The 27,215-nt window shown below is 36.4% G+C and overlaps 2 protein-coding genes across 13 annotated transcripts in view; one reads left to right on the top strand and one right to left on the bottom strand.

Moving 5' to 3' along the window:
• The window catches only part of LOC128984115 (glutamate-gated chloride channel), a 216,133-nt gene that overhangs the window by 95,132 nt on the left and 93,786 nt on the right, over positions 1–27,215 (top strand). For all 12 annotated transcript variants that reach the window (XM_054403469.1, XM_054403433.1, XM_054403439.1 and 9 more), the window contains 2 exons: positions 15,746–15,822; positions 26,495–26,610. In XM_054403469.1, the coding sequence (XP_054259444.1) occupies positions 26,575–26,610 (36 nt within the window). In that variant the 5' untranslated portion in view covers positions 15,746–15,822; positions 26,495–26,574. The remainder of the gene's footprint in view (positions 1–15,745; positions 15,823–26,494; positions 26,611–27,215) is intronic.
• Positions 1–27,215, bottom strand: part of LOC128984186 (annexin B9-like) — a 281,946-nt gene that overhangs the window by 232,234 nt on the left and 22,497 nt on the right. The window lies entirely within an intron of this gene.

The raw sequence follows: 27,215 nt of genomic DNA, 5'->3' as shown, positions 1-27,215 counted from the left end.
TGTTTCTTTGCTCGGAATCGTCTTTATGAAACCTTCTGCTCAACATAAACATGGAAATTATCATCACCTGCCATCTAGATCGCTGAAAAGTAATTCACTATAACACCTTTTCTAAAAGGTTAAAAATATTAGAGAACATCAAAGCAATTCTGTTTAGTGTTAAACAACACACTGAGTCGTGTAAAGAAATGCGAAATTAAATTATCGTAGAAGTTAATTTCGAAGAACTAATGGAGGCGAAGTTGCCAAGATTCAGAAAAATGGCAGGAGCCAACGACTCTGTCACAATAACTTTATGTCTGTCAAAACACCTTAATCGCCCAATAAATACACTGTGTTGTAGAAATTGGCAGGCATCGTGGGAATGCTTTAATGTGTGGCAGCAAATATAATATGATACACATTGAAAATATGTGTATAAGCTTTAGTTATTATTAGTCAAATTTCGTTAAACGTGATCAATAAAGCGCGTGTATAATCTCTGTAATATTAACATTACATCCCGTTGATATTATAAGGTCTTAGTAAAGGGTGCTAAATAGTAGAATAGAATAAATCAAACCCATGGTGTTTATTTATTCTATGATAGTAGTGATCGAAAATTTTGTAAAAATTATAAAATTACTCAAAACTGTGAGCTAAGACAAAGTATTTTTTATGTACCGTACAACATTAAGAGTCGCCACGCCTAACACTACTAGTTTTCATACTTACAATCTACTAAACAGTTTTGAATGTAACATAATCTAGATAACTATAATAAATGCCGAAAGGCCTACTCTATTAAAATAATTTAGCATTTAAAAATATTATTTCGAATTCTAGTATACACAATGATGAAACGCTAACTTGCAGTTTATTCCGTCAGTAAATAGTGCGATTAATGCGAAACCACTCTTGTCACCTTTATAAATCGTTAAAACAAAAGCGTGTGAACTTAATTGTACTCACTTAAATGCTTAACCTAATTTAAACTTCCAATTATGTATTCGTATAACAACATTTTCTAGTTAAAAATTTGCTGGTAAAACTGGCGTTAAAATAACAACCAAAATAAATTTATTATTTTACCACCGTATGTCAACTTTTAAACAATGTTATTAATTTTGAGTTTTTTTAATTATCTTGTATAATTACCTTTACTCTGATTTGTGTAATTTGTATACAACCATTTTTTTAAAGAGTGGCCTTTTTAAAATTAGAATATTCTAAAAGTGGGAAGGAAAAGGTTTATCGTCTCAAGCAAGCTTCCTAAGTACAAATGGTGTTGTACTTCGGGAAGGTGAAAAACGGAGAAGCTGCAATAAAACAGAGAGGGTAATATTTCAACTGCCTTTTACTGCCTTCTCCCAGAGCGGCACTTTCTCTAAGTAAATAAAACAAATACCAAATGAAACGCAAGTTAAGTTGATCTGGTCGTGTGGTCGTGTGGTCGTGTGGGTCGTGGCCGACGTCCAGACGAGCGATGGTATTTCGGTCACCGATGTACTGTTGTCTACTTCGGGGACAATGCCGTTCACAGACCTTGCAGTAGATGTGTTTACACATCGTAGTTGCGATTCTTTGAGTTGTTAGTAAACTTAAAATGGTTTATGAATAAAACTGGTAGAGCTGATAACGCCACAGACTTATTCTATAGCCTGTGATAACACTGAAACACATGCACAAAATGTGACCACAATTGAAAAATACCTAGCAATACAACAACGCCAACGCTTATGGTGCTGACTTGTAAATTCATATTTATGATGCAACCATGGATACAACTGGTCTTGTGTCGTGAGGTCGATGTTCATATCTGTATATTGTCGCTGTCATGTGTGGTGAGGTTGAGGTTCATATCTGTGTATTGTCGCTGTCTCATGTCGTGAGGTCGAAGTTCACATCTGTATATTGTCGCTGTCATGTGTGGTGAGGTCGAGGTTCATATCTGTGTATTGTCGCTGTCTCATGTCGTGAGGTCGAAGTTCACATCTGTATATTGTCGCTGTCATGTGTGGTGAGGTCGAAGTTCACATCTGTATATTGTCGCTGTCATGTGTGGTGAGGTCGAGGTTCATATCTGTGTATTGTCGCTGTCTCATGTCGTGAGGTCGAAGTTCACATATGTATATTGTCGCTGTCATGTGTGGTGAGGTCGAAGTTCACATCTGTATATTGTCACTGTCATGTGTGGTGAGGTCGAAGTTCACATCTGTATATTGTCGCTGTCATGTGTGGTGAGGTCGAAGTTCACATCTGTATATTGTCGCTGTCATGTGTGGTGAGGTCGAAGTTCACATCTGTATATTGTCGCTGTCATGTGTGGTGAGGTCGAGGTTCATATCTGTATATTGTCGCTGTCATGTGTGGTGAGGTCGAGGTTCATATCTGTGTATTGTCACTGTCTCATGTCGTGAGGTCGAAGTTCACATCCGTATATTGTTGCTGTCATGTGTGGTGAGGTCGAAGTTCACATCTGTATATTGTCGCTGTCACGTGTGGTGAGGTCAAGGTTCATATCTGTGTATTGTCGCTGTCTCATGTCGTGAGGTCGAAGTTCACATCTGTATATTGTCGCTGTCATGTGTGGTGAGGTCGAAGTTCACATCTGTATATTGTCGCTGTCATGTGTGGTGAGGTCGAAGTTCACATCTGTATATTGTCGCTATCATGTGTGGTGAGGTCGAAGTTCACATCTGTATATTGTCGCTGTCATGTGTGGTGAGGTCGAAGTTCACATCTGTATATTGTCGCTATCATGTGTGGTGAGGTCGAAGTTCACATCTGTATATTGTCGCTGTCATGTGTGGTGAGGTCGAGGTTCATATCTGTATATTGTCGCTGTCATGTGTGGTGAGGTCGAGGTTCATATCTGTGTATTGTCACTGTCTCATGTCGTGAGGTCGAAGTTCACATCCGTATATTGTTGCTGTCATGTGTGGTGAGGTCGAAGTTCACATCTGTATATTGTCGCTGTCACGTGTGGTGAGGTCAAGGTTCATATCTGTGTATTGTCGCTGTCTCATGTCGTGAGGTCGAAGTTCACATCTGTATATTGTCGCTGTCATGTGTGGTGAGGTCGAGGTTCATATCTGTGTATTGTCGTTGTCTTGTGTCGTGAGGTCGAAGTTAATATCTGAGTATTGTCGTTCTCTTGTGTCGGTGGGACCGCCGACCGCAGCTTGGCAAGCTCTCATCACTACAATTAAACCCAAGACCACTCCACTAGATTTACAAGCTCTTAAACAGTTTATTACTAACACTAGTTATCACTTAGAAGTTTACCGTACACTTAGCTTTCAGCACTCATACCTTTATTGGATTTTTGAGATACGAATACGTTGGCTTATAATGAATTTTGTTTAAAGTTGAATTATGAAGACAAATAATGTACACATCCATAATCAATCCAAGCTAGTAGGCCTATCTTGACGGCGTTTCATATTAAAGTGTTTTTATTTGAAAGTCATTGATTAATTTTAGGTTTACTTGGTCTGAATGTTACAATTGCGTTGGTTTTTTAATTTATCTAAATGAGCTATCCACGCCACAATAATTTTAATAAGTTTTGTGTCACAAAAAAAAAACTAATATTTAGTTTTCAGTATATACTAGCAACCTGCGTCACTTCATGACTTAAAAATCCGTAATATATTTGATATATAATTGATAAGGATGAAAACGATTATGTGTCATCGTATCCCTATTATTTTCATTGCATGTGCGACCTCTTCAAGGCATCTGAGAAACGTTACAAATAATAACGAAACATACTATGAAAACACAAAAACTAATGTAAGTATTTTTTTCTTTTACTTTGTAAGTAATTTTATACAAATTACAACATATTACTTGAATTCATTGAAACAACACCAACTAACAGATCACCCCATTTCGCATGAATGTAAAAAATACCCCCGTCGCAGCAAACCTGCAGACTAAGTGAATTTCCATTTAATTGACTGATTAACACTAAACTGTCACCTTAAAAATATCACATTCATTTCTTGTTTAAATATAACGAGGTGTTAGCCCGTCCTACGTACGGGAATTCAGTAGTCAGTTAAAACCGTGTACAATTCAGATCAGCTAGTTTTCACAAATAAAGGCAAAGTTTCTTGCAGTTTTAATGTGAAAAATCATCTTGTAAACAAATGTTGTGTGACCAAATATGTTTTTATTCCATCATAGGCCTATACGATATGCATTTTAAATCCGATAATTTTACAATAAAACAGCAATTCTGCAATTTTTACGATGAGAAAAGCGTTGAAGTGAGATTTGCAGCCGATTCGCACAGACGCACACTGATTATAAGTAGCCTACGGTAGAGAGAGTAATAGTCAATTGAGAAGTGTATAGACCTAGTCAACGATACCACCTTCCATAGCATACCTGCCTCTTCCATAATTATTATCACCAAAATACAACTACTATACACAATTTCCAGTAGGTCTGAATAGAAACGACCTAAAATAAAACGATAATATCCAATCAAATTCACACTACACATAATTTAACTTTGGTGTCCTAACATCAAAACTAATCGTCACACCTATCCTTTATATCAATTTCACTGCATTAATTGCTGAATAAATAAGTGTAAACAAAGAAAAGTAAAAACAATAACAATTTGTTTTGAAACAGCTGTTTGGTTTAAATAACATTCATTTGAAAAAAGAACTGGTCACATGTAGCAGGAATAAAAAAAGTAAACACGCTAGTAAAGCTAATGACGTAATTGTCAATGTTTATTATCCATACCGTCCGTTATCAGTTCTATCCTTGATAATAACCCACCCTCATTGGATAAACGTACATCGTAATTTCCCATATTAGTTAATTTAAACTACAATATATTCATAGTTGAAATAAAAGTGATATTTTCACGTTTGGGGGCGCTGATATAGGCGCCCCTAAACGTAACCACAACTGAACACGATTTCATAAAAGGACGGTTTGTCTAATTGCAGTATCCTAGGTCAATGTTGACGTTGTGTTCAATCTATGTCATCCATCTCTGTTTATCTTTGCATAAAACCCGGCTGAGGTTGTGGTGGTAATTTAAAATCGTGATTCCTAATTATTCTTGATCTTCTTTTTATGACATCAATATTTCCGGGCCTAATCTAAACAAAGTTAAAGCAGACAAACATTAATTGTAAACAAAAAGCTACCATTAAGAATTAAAACATGTAAACATTGTTATTTTTCTAATCTTTCCTTGAAAAGTGGAGCAGTAAAATAATTTGCATTTATCCTTTTTTAGACTCGTGTAGCCTACAGAGCCTCGATTTGTACTGTGGTTTAATTTATTTGGGTTAAAACTGTGGTCTAATTATCTCTACTAATCCTATAATCAATGAAAAATAAGAGTAAATAAAATAACCTCATAGTTCCATAGTTTATATTTAACCAGCTGTTAGTTAATAGTTATTTGTGCAACTAGTGAGAAAAGTGAGCAATTGACTCACTCGAGAGAAATCCTTACTCACGAGCCGTAGGCGAGTGAGGAATGGTTTCTCGAGTGAGGCAATTGTACTTTGGACTCGAGTTGCACATTATACTTTTCCTACAGTTACCATAAAACAAATAAATTGGTGAAGAAACATAACCTATGTTTACACAGAAGTGAACTTTTAATATAACATTTAACGTGAAGTGACAAATACAACAGTACAACAGCTGACCAGCTGATTTACAGCCAGTGCTGCCAACGTATTTCGCGCGCATACGACGTTGCCTGCATGTTACGCGCTCACTATTTCGTGCGCACGTTGCAAATCTGGAGTGAGACAAAGTAATTAGAGTGAGACAATGTTAACATTGTCTCACCGATGAGCGAATTGGCCACTTTGCTTTCTCAAATCAGTGAGAGAACATGTACATTGTTAGGTAACTGTAGGAAAAACAAATTATATTGCTCTAAACAAATCGAAGATTTCAAAGATTGCTTTAAAAAATAATTTGTACATCCTAGTATTTTACTATGTATATTTAATTAATCTGTCATCCTCTTACAGAAGAATTGAACGTATCAATGAGTAGCATTACACATAGTATAAATAAGTCAAGCCTAAGTATGTCTTTACATTTTTATCCAAATGCTGAATTTGTGACACAAAAGTTGAATGTTTACAGCTGTTATGTTAAGCAAATTATTTTATGCCAAAAGCTAGTTTAGAATCTAAGCGTCGGCTGCTAGACTTTTTAAAAATTAAAAGTTAATTTCTAAAAAACTGGGACCCTAAACTAAAATTATGGCTTCGACATTCCCTAGTTCTCAAAATTATCTTTCTTTCAACACAAAAATCATGAAAATCCGTCGAGTGGTTGATTCAGAATCGTGAAATAAAAAAAACTTAAGCTCTACAAAATGGTTTGGAAAGAAATTGGTAAATTTTATGTTTGTTGGGTAAAAAATGGGAAAACCCAATTTGTATCCTATAAAACCTCCCATAAACCCCCGTTCCCATAGCCCGATCATGCTGGTTCAAATAAGCCCGAACTCGTTCAAATAAATGTAGGTTTTTACATTTATACCAAATTTAATTAAAATCGGATCATTTGTGCTCGAGTAATCGTGCTAACGGACACACACACACATATAAATATAAATATATAATTTGAATTAGAACGGATGGCGTTTTTAGCCTCTAGGGACCTCAAAACTAAAAAAGTAAATCGGTCCCGGGTCCAGGTCTTACCATGAGTATTACGGTAATAGCTTATTCCCTATATGGGAAATTCGCTAAAATTCTATAATGGTAATCTGTTTTTATGTAAACAATGTAAACTTGAAAAAGTTCAGATGATTGACAACATAATTCAGCACAAACTATGAAATTTTAAAAGCCTATAATTGGACGAAGGGCTTTCACTGGATATTATCCAAACGAGCAATAGGCACACCTAGAGGATATAAATATTTAGTATATAAATATCTAGGGGTCGATTTGCTGCACACAAAAATCCAACAAATTCTTTTAATAATATAGATTTGCCTAATCAACGCATTTTTAAGCAGATAAATACATGCCAACAATTTGCTTCTTGGCTCTAGATTATTTGTCTGGTGCTACAGACATAAAGGGAGTAATGTAGGTTACATACATTTGTTGTAACTTGTACAGTAGTTTGTAAAAGCTAAAAAATGAAATATGTATTTAGTAGTTTTGAAATAATTTGATAGTCAATCCTTAACTACTTGCTTTTAATTACGTAATTGTTTTGCTCCTACATACCTATTTCCTTTTCTGCAACACAGCACTGTATATTATTGATGGCTATTTTCGTATGCTCTGCCATGGAAATACGAGACTGGGGACATGACGTACAGTATCGATTGTCACTGTCACGATACTGTGAAGATAGAAGGAGGACGCGCGGGTTTAGAGGACAAATAAATGTCTTTAAAGTGTTTTATTAATATGAATACAGCCAGTCAAATTAATGTCTATAAGAAATTTGAAAGTAGCATACAGTAATCAGAGAATGTGTGTAAACCCTACTATACCGTTTCAGGATGCAACGTACGACAGAATAAGAATCAATTTAATGATAACAGAATAAATTAATAAGAAAACGTAAAAAATTTGGTGTATTGCATTTTTATTCCATGCCTATTGGTTACCGACACCAAGATATTACAAACACGCCGCACTTCCTATCATGTCCATACGGCAAGTAGGATACTTACTAGGCAAATTTCATTCATACAAAATGTTGTCTTTTCCTTAGCATGAGACCTGAAGAACTCATCAAGTCAATGTTGCATATACAAGGTTTGGATCTATAAGTGTAAATTTTTTCATGTAGCCTACTTGTAAAAACTTAAGAAAAATCCTGGAATTCACGGATCTACAGGTTTGGTGTGATGGGGATTTATTAATTTTGGTATATTCATAATTCAACGAATATTTTGATAAATTAACAATATCAGCAAACTGACAAAATATACTTCCTCTCATTAGCTTGTTAAAAACCCTTATGATGAGCGGTGGGAGTGTTATTTTATGTTTTTTATGGGTAAAATCACAAAACATACAAACAGAAATTGAACAGAAATTGTACAGCATTTGGAGTTGTACAATCTCATGGTCTTGTAAAAAGGACCATGACATCAATCAAAAACGTTCGATTCGTTATTTTGTAGGTGTTTATGGGAAAAATCATCATTAAAAATAAAATATAAAATGAATAATGTCTGAATATACTCAATCAAAATCGGCCTCCTGGTGTAGTCCAGCTCTTTCACTTACACAAACACACACACAAACACACAGATATCACTTCGAAAGCCACTTTTTGGGTTCAGAGGGACTCAAAACGGACATTTCCACCAATACTTAAACACGAAAATCGTGACGAAAACAATTCTTTCCTTACATACTATGGGGTAAAGAAATAAAGTAAAACCAAACTCAGCAAACAATAAACAACATATACAGTATTCTAAGAAATAGGGCGTTTCAAGTGCATTTACTTAGTCATTTATGTATTTAATATCGCAGAAAGTAGGTACTGTACATAACTACTACTGTACCTAAACTAATAATGAATTGTTATAACAGTTTGTGTTGGTTACCAAACATTGAGTGACGCTAGGAAAGATGGATTGATCAATGGTCAATCGTCTAGGAGTATACATACACATTGGTATTGTACATTGCAGAAAGTACCTAATGCGCCTGAATAATTGTCATGTCAGTAGTTGGGGTTAGTCACCAAACATTGTTCTGAGCGTCACTAAGACAGATTGATTGGTGTTGGTGAATACACATTATTACATTCGAATCCCACATACTGTAGTTAATGCACGACTTTCTTATAAAATTCTGAAACTTTAGTAACTAAATAAATATACTGTAACTATTACTTTTGTTTGATTTATATAGGCTATTGTGTTATTTCAATACGGACTTGCCAGTTGTTATATGTGCGATGTTATCAGCAGTTTAGTGTTGAAACCCTGGCTGTTATTAAAATTGTCTACTAGCAAACCCATCCTTCCTAAGGACTTTTTATAATAGCATTGATAGCATTTAAAATGGACCTTTTGAAAAATTGGAATGACGAATTTGCAATATGTTGTTTAAGCATTTGTATTACATAGGCTATAATTTAAAATATGAACACCTCGAATACGACAAGTTTGGTTTAACAAACTATTACTCTGACGCTATTACCATGTTCTACTATAGTTTTATCTTACAAAAAAGGTAAAGAGTCTTTAAAAGAACAAGCACTGAAATAACGCTTACAAAAATCAAGATTAATGCAGAATATTATCATACGAGCGTGGATGGTATATGATCGATCATGGGCGACGCAACGTGCAATGTACGGTGATGGAGAGTGCGATCCGTCTGCGGAACCTCATCAACTTGCAACCGCCGAGGTTGGCATTATGTAGCACGCACTCAGTAGAAACTCATCAACATGCAACAGTCGAGGTTGGCATTATGTAGCACGCACTCAGTAGAAACTCATCAACATTAAACAGTCGAGGTTGGCATTATGTAGCACGCACTCAGTAGAAACTCATCAACATGCAACAGTCGAGGTTGGCATTATGTAGCACGCACTCAGTAGAAACTCATCAACATGCAACAGTCGAGGTTGGCATTATGTAGCACACACTCAGTAGAAACTCATCAACATTAAACAGTCGAGGTTGGCATTATGTAGCACGCACTCAGTAGAAACTCATCAACATGCAACCGTCGAGGTTGGTGCCATGTAGCACGCACTCAGTAGAAACTCATCAATTTGCAACCGTCTAGGTTGGTGCCATGTATCACACACTCAGTAGAAACTCATCAATTTGCAACCGTCAAGGTTGGCGCCATGTAACACACACTCAGTAGAAACTCATCAATTTGCAACTGTCAAGGTTGGCGTCCTGTATCACGCACTCAGTGGAAACCCATCAACTTGTAACCATCAAGGTTGGCGACCTGTAGCCATCGGATGCCTGTAGCATGCACTCAGTGGAAACCCATCAATTTGCAACCGTCAAGGTTTGGCGTCCTGTATTACGCACTCAGTGGAAACCCATCAACTTGTAACCGTCGAGGTTGTCGTCCTGTAGCATGCACTCAGTACGCCCTCATCAACTTGCAACCCTTGACGTTGCCGCAACGTACTCAGGATAACCTCATATAAACTCTCAACCCATAATATGGTTTGCGTTATGTATCTCGCACTTAGTATAATCTTAGAAACGATTTCGTACACTGTATATTTGATTTACTCATTCAGTAGATTCTTAAATATCCTTCTGTCTATTGCTATAAAACTTCACATTGGTTAGGAATTGCCTAGCCAACCACGGTGTATTTTCATAAAGTTTTTAGTTTCCGGTGTGATAAACGATTTTCATTGAAAAAAAAAATGTTTGCCTCATGTTGACCGTTAGTACACGTAGAGTGAAACGTGTATATCTGTGGACTACTTCAGTACCGTGTATTTATTAGAATAACGTCCATTTTATCAATTTAAACGTAACCCCTCGAACGGAATCTGATCAATTTAGTAGTGAAGGGAATATGCGCCAATGGTGTATCAAGATATGTTAAAACTGTTGTTGACAGCTGCATTACACCTGTCTGTCACTTGACCACGACTATATGTTGCTGGTTGAAAGCCAAATATATCAACCTCTCGACCAGAGATACATCTACGACAGAGTTCATTAGTCATTGTACTTGTTTGTGCTACTGACTGATACAAGAGTTGCACAGGTCTGTATCATCACTTGCCACTCGCCTCTCCTTTTGGTACTATGTCATTGTAACGCCCCTACCTGCTGTAATACAGTACTTAGTTTATGTCCACCAGGGCTGGAATCGGGAGAAGGCTCAAATTAAAGTTCTCGACACATTTGTTTTTATAGAAAAATATGGGATATCACCAGTCGGCAGCTCTAGGAGTAACATTACCTCACGCTCACGTGCATCTTTCTAGGAACCTATTGAACTTTATTTTGAATTCACACCTCCCCGCAAAACCCTTATCAATCAATTTGAGCCAGAAGAGTCGCATGGAAGGAGCTCGGCTCTGTCAGTTACCAATGGTGTTGTTGTTTTTGTTTCCTATATATTTTTATAAATCAAAGATCCAATAGATGCTGTTTGATTAATCGACTACAGGCACAACGAAGAGCTCTAATAACCTCAACAATTCCACTCCTACAAACAAGCAGACGGAAAATATATCATAAACATCGTAGTCTTGAATTCTAAAGCTTTAGATTCTTGGTCGTCTCAAATTATCACTTCTTTAAAGCCATTTATTTATAAAGAACTATTCTTGTTAGTCTACCAGAAAATATCAATGAGGTAGGTAACTTAAGGTCTAGGAAAATAGCCATTATTTATTCATGTTTACTTCCATGAAAAAAACAGAGAGGGTAAACAGTAACCGTTATTTACGAAACAAAAATCTCTTGACTGGATGAGGGGGCAACACGTAACCATCGTGCTGATAAAATCCACTCAAGGGCGGAAGATCTCTTGATAATCCTACACTGAGACTCCTTTGACAATATTCCCCTCTACAAGAAATCAAAAACCACTCTTCTACCACTGTCCCTCTATATTTATGGCACTCTTAAATTATAGGCCTACAATGTAAATTAATTATTATTATAAATTATCACAACAGATTAGTTGAGAGATACGATACTACAGATCTTTAACCAAACAATATTATTGAATGTTTTACGTAGATATGAGGTCGATAGTTCAAATATAATATTCTAAGCAATTAAAAAAGATTTATATTAAGTATCGGAGAATGATATAAACACAGGATAAATTCAGGGGTGGTATACAGTCGTAAGATGGTATATGTGTGGTACATGTGTGGTTGTAGTATGAGACTACTAGGACAACGATGAACCCGGTCACTATCAAAAGTGTCCAAGTTTAACGTTGCACGAAAACGACGCACGTTAACAACTGGACGCGGGTCCAGGCAAGGTACATTCACAGATAAGATAGTATATTTGTGATAGGTTGTAGTATGATACTACTACATGGTGTATCTGTGTATCAGGGGACCGGAAAGTGGCAGCAGGTATAGAACGTGGGTCCAGGCAGGGTAAATTCACAGATAAGATGTATATGTGTGATAGGTTGTAGTATGACACTACTGCATGGTGTATCTGTGTATGAGGGGACCGGAGAGTGGTAGCAGGTGTAGAACGTGGGTCCAGGCAGGGTAAATTCACAGATAAGATGTATATGTGTGATAGGTTGTAGTATGACACTACTGCATGATGTATCTGTGTATCAGGGGACCGGAGAGTGGTAGCAGGTGTAGAACGTGGGTCCAGGCAGGGTAAATTCACAGATAAGATGTATATGTGTGATAGGTTGTAGTATGACACTACTGCATGATGTATCTGTGTATGAGGGGACCGGAGAGTGGTAGCAGGTGTAGAACGTGGGTCCAGGCAGGGTAAATTCACAGATAAGATAGTATATTTGTGATAGGTTGTAGTATGATACTACTACATGGTGTATCTGTGTATCAGGGGACCGGAAAGTGGCAGCAGGTATAGAACGTGGGTCCAGGCAGGGTAAATTCACAGATAAGATGTATATGTGTGATAGGTTGTAGTATGTCACTACTGCATGATGTATCTGTGTATGAGGGGACCGGAGAGTGGTAGCAGGTGTAGAACGTGGGTCCAGGCAGGGTAAATTCACAGATAAGATGTATATGTGTGATAGGTTGTAGTATGACACTACTGCATGGTGTATCTGTGTATGAGGGGACCGGAAAGTGGCAGCAGGTATAGAACGTGGGTCCAGGCAGGGTAAATTCACAGATAAGATAGTATATGTGTGATAGGTTGTAGTATGACACTACTGCATGGTGTATCTGTGTATGAGGGGACCGGAAAGTGGCAGCAGGTATAGAACGTGGGTCCAGGCAGGGTAAATTCACAGATAAGATAGTATATGTGTGATAGGTTGTAGTATGACACTACTACATGGTGTATCTGTGTATGAGGGGACCGGAGAGTGGTAGCAGGTGTAGAACGCGGGTCCAGGCAGGGTGGGGCCACCGCGCGATTGATCTGGTATCCAAGCAACACGGAGAACTACTCTTCATGACGTCACTGATGCTGACGTCATATTCTGTTTTCCGTTCAAGCACCGTTAATCTAATGATTGGTTGTTGCGCTTCTTGCTAAGCTTATTTTAGCGTTTTAAATATATTGCATTATCAATATGACTTATACATTTTGTTTTTAAATACTACAACCTACATGCATCGAACTCTATTATTAATAGAGATTGATGCCTACATGTTATCCATATATAAACCCCAAAAGTACCCATGAACTTTTGAGAAAACTAAAAGTCACACCCCCATAAACCATAAACTTAAAATGTTCGTTATGACGAGAAACTTTGCGCAAAACTATCCATTATTTCATAAATTGCCCTTTAAATTCGTAATTCCTTTCTAAAGGGAACTTTCCATATACCTTATGTCAAAAATACCTCAGCTGTACTTATTTTTTGTATTATTGTATTCTTATTTGTTAAAGTCAAACAGGGTGAAACCCGTGGGTAACAGCTCGTCTTTTTTAAGTTTTTTTTTTATAGGTTTTATTTTATACTCACTTTGTGTGTGTTCGACTGGTGATGCTGTACAATCTTTGTCTAAGTGGCAACAAATAATAATAAATATGTAGTGAATTACGTTTTTTTTATAATTTTTGACATGTCTTTGTTGCCTAGAATGGTGTGGTGAAAACTCTAATTTTACGTACTAATATGATATTTTGAATTACCTCAGAGTGATGTCCAAGGTTATAGTTTATTCTGTTATAATAGTTTATGTGCTAAGTTTTGGCTGTGTGAAGGGTGGCAAATCAGTAAGTTATACCAAATGTCTGTTGTAATAGTTTATATGCAGAGTTACAGCCGTGTGAATGGTGGCAAAGCAGTAGGTATACTGTATTTCTGTTGTAATAGTTTATATGCAGAGTGACAGCCGTGTGAATGGTGGCAAAGCAGTAGGTATACTGTATTTCTGTTGTAATAGTTTATATGCAGAGTGACAGCCGTGTGAAGAGTGGAAAAGCAGTAGGTTATACTGTGTTTCTGTTGTAATAGTTTATATGCAGAGTGACAGCCGTGTGAAGGGTGGCAAAGCAGTAGATTATACTGTATTTATGTTGTAATAGTTTATATGCAGAGTGACAGCCGTGTGAAGGGTGGCAAAGCAGTAGGTATACTGTATTTCTGTTGTAATAGTTTATATGCAGAGTGACAGCCGTGTGAAGAGTGGAAAAGCAGTAGGTTATACTGTGTTTCTGTTGTAATAGTTTATATGCAGAGTGACAGCCGTGTGAAGGGTGGCAAAGCAGTAGATTATACTGTATTTATGTTGTAATAGTTTATATGCAGAGTGACAGCCGTGTGAAGGGTGGCAAAGCAGTAGATTATACTGTATTTATGTTGTAATAGTTTATATGCAGAGTGACAGCCGTGTGAAGGGTGGCAAAGCAGTAGATTATACTGTATTTCTATTGTAATAGTTTATATGCAGAGTGACAGCCGTTTGAAGGGTGGCAAAGCAGTAGGTTATACTGTATTTCTGTTGTGATTTACCCCAGCCACTTAGCTCTCGCCCCCACCGCGCTTTTGTGTCTTACGCATTGTCTCTAACCGCGCTCACCACAAGCCCTCTTAAAAGCCTTCTTTTAGTTACTTTAACTACATTTTGAATTTTCCAGAATATCCTCTTAGATCTGCCCGTATATGAAGATAAATCGAATGATATTAAAAAAAAAAAAAACTACATAAATGCAATATTGTGCGTAAATAAACCTTTTTTATAAAGTTATTTAGAACTGACAAGACCAAGATAACAAATGTCAAGTGTAATATAAAGTTTTTAAAATCTATTCACATAATGTAATTGTGATTAGGGCTAATACTATATAAATAATCGAAAGCATTATATTCTAAGTTAGTCTAACATATGACTATATTTATTCCTCTCATTATTTTTGTTTTTGTATTTTTGTATGAAATGCAAACATGAACATGACCTACTCGTAAGTGTTGAAACATGTCGTTTGTTAATTAAAATAAATGTAAAGGGGTACTAATGTATTTTAATATTTATATGTACATATATATATATATATATATATATATATATATATATATAATGCAGAGAAGGATACCGGTACTGTACTTTGTATTGAATTTTCTTTGTCACTACATATACTCTCACCCGTATCTCGATTCGATATAGGCCTATAAGTGAAATGAAAATATATTGATAGTTTTGATTTCATAATACGGCACAACATTTAAGTCTTTTGTAAATCCGTTTATTGCTGTTAGCTGTTTGGTGTTTAGAAAATAAACAGTTAACATTCATACTAAAACTAAAGCCAAATTCACATCAAATTTACTTATTTATCTTATTTAGAAACGTAATTATACTGCAAATATGGTTAAACCCGTCTAAAAATAGGGAGGGAATTCGTTCGTTTTGGGACTGATTGTTGTAGTTTGAACGTATCGAATACATGCCTTGAAACTCACTAAGCGGACTGACCGGATCCTTACGCATGGAGTGTGTTGAAGTAGTTAGTATTGCGGCTGTATTATTAGACAGTTTTACCATAGACTAAGCAAAGGGAGTATGATTTATCTATGGTTTTACTCTTCATCAACAATACACACAACAATACTCTGATGACATGTGGTTTGTCTTGTTACAGATTGTGATGTTTCCGGGAGTCATGGCTGCCCCCAACGGCCTTCTCACCGTGCTCCTGTGTTTTGCTCAAATTTGTTGGTGAGTTTCTTGTAAAATTTATCCAAGATCTCGTAAGTAGTCTATTTATATCGATATAATTAACGCGTTTTGTATTTCCTTGAAAATAAGGAATTTATTTACTAAAACCTCCTTTTAAAAATGGGTTTCGATAATGATGAACATTATGTTAAAGAGATACGCTTAGGTCGTTGCAGTTTATGAGACGAAGATGGTAATTAGATAACTGCAACTCAATCATAACTTTACATTTTCAAGCTTGTATCACCCAATGACATAAAATGCATTAACTTTCAACCGTAATTTATACAGGAAGGGCTACAACATAAAATTATCAAAATTGTTCGGGGCATTTTTGAAAAAATCACTATCAAAAATCAACATTTCAAAAAATGAAAAATTGCCTGGAGATACCATGGATTATTACCTACAAAAGGGATTTTATCAGGTGTATGGTCTGTAGCTCTGTACACGTCTACACATACAGACACCCAGACACACACTCGCACGCACACTCAGACACGCGCGCGCGCGCACGCGGACAGACGTCGCTTCAAGAACCAGTTTTTGGGTTCAGGGAGATCCAAAACGGATATATTCACTCAAGACAAACTCGAAAATTTTGACGAAAACAATACTTTGTGGAGAAAGCACGATTACTAGAAAAATACCGGTATGGATCATAAACATAAACAAATGACGTTTTTGGCCCGAAAATAAACATTATTTAACATTAGTTAAATGGAACTGACAAAACTTATGTTCAATGCTATTAGTATAGGATTCGGGCCATCAACGTCATTTGTTTATGTTTATGATCCATACCGGTATTTTTCTAGTATTCGTGGGAGAAAGTAAAAAGCTTTGATTTGAGCTCAAATGTAAACAAATCATCTGATCAGCTGCTATAAACAGAAGTAATTTAAAAACCATTTATTCCCCCATGTTAACCATAAGGGAGAAAATCCATTTTGATAAAAGATCCTGCCCAAACTAATACAGATTTTAAAAAGTGAAAACCACTTTGCAAAACTACAGATCAGAGCCATGTTTTGACACTTAATCATCAAAATCGGTCTAAAATGAGAGAGGAGTTCTGTTCACAAAAATCGGCTTAGCGTATTACAGTATTATAGGCTAATATACTGTAGATAGTATATTTTATACAATTCCTTTTTAAAATTTTCGTTAAAGTATCATGGCTTCTTGGCAACCTTTAAGGCCAATATTTAAAATATTTAAGTTTCATTTTTAGCTTTTAACAAGAAACTATTTTTTTCAAAATTAGACCCTAACGTAGATTTTTTGTATGAAACTAAGTTATTTCTAAAAATTAAGAGGAATTAATTGGAGCCGTTTAAAAAATCATTGTGCTCGTAAACGTCACTTGTATAGGAATATGAGTAATATAGTATAGGATAAATAAAATTATTAAACTTTTCTTAAATTAGTATAATACATTTTTGCCACCGTTAAATGTATTATGTTTTTGATTCTATAAAGAGTATTATTATTAAAGTGGAGTAAACTTTAATAATACATTTGTACTCGTACATGATGGTAGATAGATTATGATTATATCGTCTGTATATTTTCTAAGTGCTGGCTAATCCTAGTACAGACCTTCAGCTACAACGTCAATTATATACATACAGTAAATACATGATGCATAACATACCATGATCCAGGTAACATCCATAATCCATGATCCATGATCTGCATACATGATGCGATGATGTATAACAACAATCTTAAAAAAAGGTGCAAGTGAGCTTATTTACAGTAATTCGTGCTTTATAATTTAGTTGTATTGTCGCAACAACCCGTAAGTGGATCAGTTAAAGCCAAGAGCTCATTCTGTAAATAACGAGCTTAATAAAATATATTACGGTGAACGAGTAACGTGATAAAACAGCTGTAGCGGATAATTAAACACAACTCAAGAGGTGTCCGCTCGAGAGGGGAGTTGGAGTGGCAAAATATTTTGGGCAAATATCCCACTTTTATTAATTATTACAAGAGTCAAACCCTTCTATAACATGAACCCTCATCTACTTTAAAATATATTTATATTCTGAAGTAAAAGTATATATTATATGAGTAAGTGTATGTAATTTATATTACTTATACGTATATAGGTATACATTACGTGATATTTATAACTGCAAAATACATATGGAATCTGGATATTGATATTATCCTATACTCTAATACGAGCAATGTTTGCTTGTATGTATGTACTAGCTGTACCCGCGGGTTTTGCCCCATTTAACTTTATAAGTGAGCTCGTTCGCATGGCTCAATCACGTCCTGGTTGAAGTTCGTTCGCTACGCTCACTCACCTTTTGGTTGCAAATTAGCTGTTGTCATAAATGTAAAAGAAATAATAGTGCTGCACCCTGTTGGTAATTCTTGTAATTTTTATTCTATTGAACATCATAGAACAGAACCAACTTGTTCAATTGAAACAGCTGTTAAGATTCATTAATTCCATTTAAATATGAGTACTCATAAGGTTAACATGGGAAACTCCAGAGCCACTGGGGCGGAGCCCGAGAGTCCAATCAGAATAAAAACAGCTTAGTTTTCCTATTTAATGCCTAAAGAATCAGTGTACCAAATTTCAGCCTCCTAGGTAAATGGGAAGTAAGAGAATTAGTGATGAGTGAGTGAGTGAGTGAGTGAGTCAGTCAGTCAGTGAGGGCTTTGCCTTATATATATATAGATGCTTGCTTGCACCAAGATCACGAAAACGACTCCGACGATTTTCTTCAAATGTTGTAAATAGATTATTTCTGGCCTAAAAACGTGTTTACTGCAGTTAGAACTGCCAACAAAAATCTAATTACGTAGAAAAATTAAACTGAAAGTCACATTTTTTTAACATTAGTCTTATGGGTTGATAAGCAACTATCTTGGCTGAATTAATTAATCTTGGCTGGTTTACAAGGAAAGAGTAAACAAAAGACTTGCTAGTAGTCTAACCGCAGTCACAGAAAACGTACTACTTATACGCAGTACGAAACGGCACACGGAAGATTTCTCAGGTGCCGTTTGACGTCACTAACTGCTGACGTCACTTTGAGGGAACACCAATACCGCAAGGATACGGTTCTGAGCCATCGGCCTCGGTGGTGCAGTGGATAGCGTTACGGGCTGATAATCTGTATGTTCCGGGTTCGAATCCCGCCGGCGGTACTAACTTTTTATCAACAATTTTTTCATATCAGCAAGTTTGGTTGGTTTGGTTAGGTTATGACAGTTTAATTTTATAATTAAAAAATTATAAAATTGAATTTTAGGCAATTATAATTTTATTTTATGAACAAAACTATTTTTTAGATTAGTAAACATTTAATCGATTTTTCCATTATCAGCACGTTTGGTTAGTTTGGTTAGGTTATGACAGTTTAATTTAATAATAGAAAATTATAAAATTGTCTGTTTCTTCAGACGCAGCAGTTAGTGACGTCAGCAGTTAGTGACGTCAAACGGCACCTGAGAAATCTTCCGTGTGCCCCACCGATCCACAGTATACTAGCAATTTATTACAAAATACAGTACAAAAGTAAAAACATCAGTTGTTACTATTGAGCAAAGATTATACTGAAGATTACTCGATATATTCATCTATTTGTCTATGATACATTGTAGCAGGATTTTTTTTATCTATGGTTGTAGTAAAGGCTAGCAGTGTGGAGTGTGGGAACTGTTAATGCCGATTATATTAAGGTATCTGCAATCCTAAAATGACGAGGGAAGGGAAGTAAACCAGTCCGCGACGTAGGAAGTGGTATAGGAAGTAGAAAAGCTTAGCAGTCCGGAGTGTGGGAACTGATAATGCCGATTAGATTAAGGTATCTGCAATCCTAAAATGTCGCGGGAAGGGAGGGAAACAGGGCCGCGACGTACAGTCCGGAGTGTGGGAACTGTTTATGACGAATAGATAAGGGTATCTACAATCCTAAAATGCTATAGGAAAGGAGGGAAACAGGTACGCGACGTAGGAAGTGGTGAAGGAAGTAGTAAAGACTAGCAGTTCGGAGTGTGGGAACTGTTTATAACGGTTAGATTAAGGTATCTGCAAATCTTATATGCCGTGGGAAGGGAGGGAAACAGGTCCGTGACGTAGGAAGTGGTGAGGGAAGTAGTCAAGGCGTGCTGTGCGGAGTGTGGAAACTGTTTATGACAACTAGATTAATGTATATCTGCAATCCTAAAATACTATGGAAAGGGAGGGAAACAGGTCTGCAACGTAGGAATTGGTGAAGGAAGTCCGGAGTGTGGGAACTGTTAATGACGATTAAATTAAGGTATCTGCAATCCTAAAATGCCATGGGAAGGGAGGGAAACAGGTCCGCGATGTAGAAAGTGGTGAAGGAAGTAGTAAAGGTGAGCAGTCCGGAGTGTGGGAACCGTTAATACCGATTAGAATAAGGTATCTACAATCCTAAAATGCTATGGGAAGGGAGGGAAACAGGTCCTCGACGTAGGAAGTGGCGAAGGAAGTAGTCAAGGTGAGCTGGCCGGAGTGTGGGAACAGTTAATGACGATTAGATTAAGGTATCTACAATCCTAAAATGGTATGGGAAGGGAGGGATACAGGTCCTCGACGTAGGAAGTGGTGAAGGAAGTAGTAATGGCAAGCAGTCTGGAGTGTGGGATCTGTTAATGACGATTAGATTAAGGTATCTACAATCCTAAAATGCTATGGGAAGGGAGGGAAACAGGTCCTGGACGTAGGAAGTGGTGAAGGAAGTAGTAATGGCAAGCAGTCTGGAGTGTGGGATCTGTTAATGAAGATTAGATTAGGGAATCCTAAAATGCCGTTGGAAGGGAGGGAAACAGGTCCGCGACGTAGGAAGTGGTGAAGGAAGTAGTAAAGGTGAGCAGTCTGGAGTGTGGGAACTGTTAGTGGGGATTAGATTAAGGTATCTACAATCCTAAAATGCTGTGTGAAGAGAGGAAAACAGGTCCATGACGTAGGAAATGGTGAAGGAAGTAGTAAGTATAGCAGTGCAGAGTGTGGGAAATGTCTGTGGCATTTATGTATCTGCAATTCTAAAATGGTATAGGGAAGGAGGGCAAACAGGTCCACGACGTGGGGAGTGGTGAAGGAAGTAGTAAAAGTGAGCAGTGTGGATTTTGGGAGTGGATTAATGTATCTGCAATACTAAACTGTTTTCAGAGTAAACTTATTAGTTTTCCCAAGCAAAGCTTGGTCCCCAGGTACTCCTTATAACTTACGTAGGCATTAGACTTATTAGAACATGACGTAAATGTTGTAATAAATAAAATGTATCACATTATAAATAACTAGACATGATGGCGTTGGTCATTGGCCCCTGATCACAGAAGACCGCCAAAGATGCAAAAAGCCTTCCTGCAAAGGAATCACCGTTGTAAAGTGCTCTAAATGCTATGTGCATCTATGTCTAACAAAAACAGAAATTGCTTCTCATCATCCTCTCATACATAAGTTAGTGCCATTGAAATCAAAGACTGTTGTTTACTATAAGATTGAAATCCAAGCCTACATTGTTTTTTTTATATTTTTTGTCTACAGTAAAAAATATTTTAGAACCCAATGATGCATTTCCATTACAAACCCCTGTGGTGCTTGAAATCGCTTGTTGCCCGATGTTGCGTTTTAGTAACAAACCCCAAAATATGTCAAATCAGCATTGGAAAAATCTGAAAAAAATTCCAAGTCATTTTAAGACATAAATAACCACAATTTTTCAATTAAACGTTTTTTCTACGGTATTTTGAAAATTTGGGCAGTAGGAGGTTAAATATTTGTAAGTATATTCCTTTACTCAATGGTTAGCGTGTAAATTAATGTAAACACAATGAACTCAGGAACGAGTAAAAATAAGAACTGGTTAATGGATATTAAAAGTTTCACAGTAGATATTTATATAATGTTTAGATGCAATATCCTAAAAATATTTTACATATATTCAGTACTAGATATCAACGAACATATATCCTGTAAATATCAATCCTACATTGATGATTGGAGATTGATTATAAAGACGATAAATGCTGTATGCTGATAAGTGCATAATTGTTTCATTAAGAGTAGTGAATGCTACGGTTAGCCTTATTAAAACACAGGATCTAAAGTCATCCAACAAATCAACAAACACTAATCAAACTAAAACTTAATTGTAGTTTTTATGTGGTTATTTGGTAGGATGGTCTCCGTTACCCTAATCCGTGCTACGCGTTAAAAAATAAAATCATTTTAATCAGCCCAAAGTGGACAATAAAGTGCATTAGCAATGTTTACGAGAATACTTTTTCAAAGGGAGTGTTGTGCAGTACCGAAGTTATTAACCTCCCTTGATTTTAATTTTTTTTAGTTTTCTAAAATCAAAGCTATTTATTTCCGATCAATAGCATTATTTGTAAGCAACTTTTAATGTTAACATATTATTGCCAGTTTGAAGAAACCACCTTTATCCAAACAAAGGTTTCTTATTTAAAATATTACGTAATATCTAAACGATAATCGGTACATATATCTAGCAAACATTCGGAGGAAATGTGACAAAAAACGCACAAATCTGGGGTTTTGGACGTTTGTAGTTTTACTTCCTAAGTATGAAAAGCACCGATATCGTTGTCGAAATGTAAGTAAGTAGAATCAAAAAGTGGCACATTGGAAAAGCGAGTTTAGCTACATCTGTAAGTTAAACCTCTGTTACGATCACAGCGAAATCAGAAAGATCCTCCAAGATCGCAGCAACATCCACGATCACCCACTGCAGTTGTGATTTTTTACTTTGAACTTTACACAACTAACTGTCATCGTCACCAATAGCTTACAAAAAAGGTTTTCACTCAAGGACGGCGCTTAAAGGACATCGCAAGTAAATAGTTATCGCCCGATTAGCCTCCTCCCCACACTGTCTAAATTGTTTGAAAAAAAAAAAAACATTAAGCAACGCCTAGACTCCTACGTAGATAGTGCTTCCCTAATATCTCCTCATCAGTTTGGTTTTCGCTCCCAACATTCCACAACACATCAACTTTTAAGAGTTTCTGAAGACATCATTAAAGGATTTGAAAGAAAATGTCATACTGCTGCAGTTTTTCTTGATGTAAGTCAGGCCTTTGACCGTGTTTGGCACGATGGTTTGTTGTTTAAACTAAGAAAGTTCGGAGTCCCCTCCTACCTACAGAGAATTATTGAAAGCTTCCTTGAAGATAGAACGTTTTCAGTTAATATTGATGGCTCCCTATCAACTTCCAGACCAATTCAAGCCGGAGTCCCACAGGGCGCAATTCTTTCACCTCTAGAGAGTGCTAACTTCTGAGCAAGTGACGCCAGAACCGTCTCCAGTGGAGAGCAGTAGTACATTAAACCGGACCAGCTTGACTTCTGTGCTTGGAAAGCCAGAACCGTCTCCAGTGGAGAGCAGCATCTAGGGGACCGAGGATTCCGGGGTGAAGGTGCCAAGGATCTAGACCGCGGACCCACACGGATATCTTTTAGGAGTGTCGTAGACCACCGGGCCAGTAAGGGCGCAAGCAAGACTTGATCGCCCAACCCCTGAATACGAGCCCGGAGACACTGCCTGGTAGGAGGACTACGGACCCAGGATCAAGATTGTATATACGACTACCTGTAACCCGCGGGCTTTGTCCCGTTTTACTTTTCAAGATTTAATTTTAATTTTCGTTTTAATTTTCAAGATGATCTCGTTCGCATGGCTCAATCACGTCCTGGTTGAAGTTCGTTCGCTACGCTCACTCACCTTTAGGTTAGAGCTCGTTCGCTACGCTCACTCACCTTTGGGTTGGAGCTCGTTCGCTGCGCTCACTTGCCTTCAGTTTAGCTCGTTCACTACCCTAACCCGCCTCCAGGTTGAAGTTCGTTCGCTATGCTCACTCACCTTTTGGTTGCAAATTAGCTGTTGTCGTAAAAGAAATAATAGTGCTGCACCCTGTTGGTAATCCTTGTAACTTTTAATGCTATTGAACATCATAGAACAGAACCAACTTGTTTAATTGAAACAGCTGTTAAGATTCATTAATTCCATTTCTCATAAGGTTAACATGGGAAACTCCAGAGCCACTGGGGCGGAGCCGATTGGACGGATCACGAAATTGATGGTTTATAAACTTATTCCATGAAATTCTACACGTATGTACCAAGTTTCGTGGCAATCGGTTCAGCGGTGTCTGAGTTTATCACTGCCAAACAAATATATATACAAACATCCTCTTTTATACTTATAGATTGTAAATAAAAATATATGTGTTAGGATAAGGTTAGAAAGGAATAAAATGGAAGTTTGAGATACCCAGAGTCTTTCACTTATCGACCCTTACCACCCTTGATAAGGCCTAGTGCTCTGGAGGAAACTTCCTCACAGATTAGTTAGTTTTATTTGATTAAACGAGGTTTTAAATTACTGAAATAGAAATAGCAAGAAACGAATTGTAAACAATAAAACATGACTCTACAGTACACCGGACAGAACTAACAGTAAAATTGGCTTCAGCTTTTCCACAAGGATGGGAAATCTACTAAGGTAGTATGTGTTATCTGTTATCTATGGTTACAGCCAATAATAATCTCTCAAACACCTGAATCAACTAACTTATACGATTTATCTTTTGTTATAATTCTCTTTACATTAATTATTATGTTCAGATATGAGATTTTTGCTACAATACTTTTAATGACATACTACAAGGTTATAAGCGGAACAGTATTATCGTAGAAAAAGTGGAACATTTGCAACTAATATTATTATATATAGTATATATAGGTTTTGATGTTTGGCATTATTCCTCTTTGCTTTTACTTCCCCTTAGCCTCCTGTCTTCAGTCCAGCAGTCTTTCATTTCATTCTCGTCCGATTCCGATTTGATTTGATTGTCGTCTGTTGAATGTGAATTGTGAACGTGAACGTGAACAGCTGACAACTACGAATGTCGTTGTATTTGTACTGAAAGCATTGATAAAATAAATAATAAATGTTAAATAAATAAAAGTTTGAATTAAATGCCCAGTTTATGTTCGTGTTGTGTTTGTGTTAGTTAGTTGGAATAATGTTACCAGTTGTGTTTATCTTGTCAATTTTTGCTTCAAACATGCTTAGTTCCTACATTTTAAAACCTCTTTATGCCTATGACTTATGTTAGTAGTATTAAGGTAAAGCCTTTATCTTAACTGTGTTTATTTCTAACACAATCCTTTTAAGAGTAATGTGTTGTATTGTAATTGTAAAAAAATTGTAAAAAAGCCTGTCAACTAGAAACTATTCATCTTCAGTAATTTTCATGTATTATAACAACAACAAAATTGTTTTAATGCAATCCTGAGGAGAAAATTCAAAATTGTAAATATACTGGAGGGCACATACTGTTAAGAACCGATTATGTACCATATCGTGTTCGGTACCAATAACGGGTGTAAAAAAAAATGTACATTGAGCTGTATGGGCCTTAAATTTTCTGTAGGCCTACTGCAGATCCCTACTTAAAATTGTAACAGAATCGCACCTTAAACCTGTTAACTGAATTTCATATAATACTAGCAGAGTACCCGTCCTTCGTACGGGGTTGGAATATAAGTATAAAATGCTTATTGCAGTTATACACAAGCTTTGCGTTTGCAATAAGAGAGGACACGGTTTGATAAAATTTGCTTTTTTAAATTTACAGTATTCTATAGTATTACACATCTACGATAGCCATAATGTTCTACAACTTCACATAAACAATAGAGAAAAATAAATTATCAACAATTCGCAAAATATCACAAATTATTCATGAAATGAAAAACATAAACATAACGGTAAACAATCCTACTTTGACAATTCTCATTGTGAATCACAGTTTTTTGTTGCTGCTTAGTTCAAATTATCTGTTTTCATAAGTGCAAAAAAATATAGTGCTGCACCCTGTTGGTAAATCTTATACCTTTTTAATGCTTTTCCATATCATAGAACCAACTGTTTTAGTTGAAACAGCTGACTAAACTCTTTAATTCCCTTTAAATATGAATACTCATAAAATTAACATGGGGAATTACAGAGCCACTGGGGTGGAGCCCGAAAGGATTTTTGAGATAAGAATATGCCTATAAGTTAATCGGGAATGTAAGCAATCATCATGCCAAATTTCAGCCTAATCCGTCCAGTGGTTTATGCGTGATTGAACTTCAAACACACAAACAAACACACAAACTTTCACATTTATAATATTAGTAAGATATCACAGTTTTAATAAATAATGAAAGAACTATGTCACTATGTCTAAACAACAACCTTGTTTTTACAAGACATTTTTAAAAGAAGCTTGAGGATTATCTGGTTGGAACACTTTAAGTTATTTTGTTTATTTTAGCCTACAAGGATGATCAACACTTTCTTTTTGAACCAGTGACAGGGTAGAGGCTCAAGTGACCAGTTAAGGCTCAAGTGACTTTGTGATCCAGGCAAAACCAAAAGGTTAATATGATGTATTTTATACAAACCGGCCATTCCCTGTGAGATGGTTGTTTGCGGGTGTTGCTCTATCCATCAATTTGTTTGTCTTTCTAGTTAGGGCTTACCTATATTACAAACATGCCCCATTACATTCTAGGTTTTCATGACTAACCTAACTAAGTAGTTCTGTAATTTCTCAGTCTATTAATAATTTTCTTTTTCTTATTATGAATCGATTGCAGGTGTTACAACAATCAAAAGATCAACTACAGGGAGAAGGAGAAGCAAGTGCTGGATCAGATCCTCGGCCCTACAAGCTACGATGCGAGAATACGGCCCTCAGGTGTCAACGGGACAGGTGAGCTCTATCTCACTGTACTTTTATTCACTTACTTAAAAAAAAAAAAAACTAGGTAGGCTACAGAATTTGTATTTTAATTCTTATCATGATGACGTCGGCCAGAATTTATAATAGGGTACCGGTACCTTTGTTTTAGTTGTGGAATATATTGAATGTTCATTAAACTATTGTTACATCAACAAAAAATTCAAATACAAATTTAGACAAGTTTATTTTATTATGACTTACATTAATGCTGTCAGATGGAAGTCATGTTTGTTATTTTCTCAGAGCCGGCCTTAGGTGCTGTAGGTCCCAGTACAAAATATCAGAGCGGGGCCTCTTGCTACTAAAATAGTAGTACCTACCCCAACATTACCAACCAAAAATATGTCTACATTAAATACTAGTAGGCCACCCTATTCATAATAATCGAACACCCAAAACACAAAATTGTTGCTCATATGATGATTATTTTGTTGTTGTGACAGTAAAAAGTATTTAGGCCAACATGGCAACATATATGGCATTTTTATGTCACAGGTACGTAGCCTTTAAACTGTAAACAAGTAGCTTTGAGAAATTTAAGTACCGTAGCCTATGAATATTTATTTATTTAATGA

The sequence above is a fragment of the Macrosteles quadrilineatus genome, unplaced genomic scaffold, assembly GCF_028750875.1.
Source record: "Macrosteles quadrilineatus isolate MER2022 unplaced genomic scaffold, UCM_ALF_1.0 Scaffold_1__1_contigs__length_201487025, whole genome shotgun sequence".
Taxonomy (NCBI): domain Eukaryota; kingdom Metazoa; phylum Arthropoda; class Insecta; order Hemiptera; family Cicadellidae; genus Macrosteles; species Macrosteles quadrilineatus.
The sequence above is the reverse complement of the archived record's forward strand: the minus strand, read 5'-3'. Positions and strand labels throughout refer to the sequence as shown.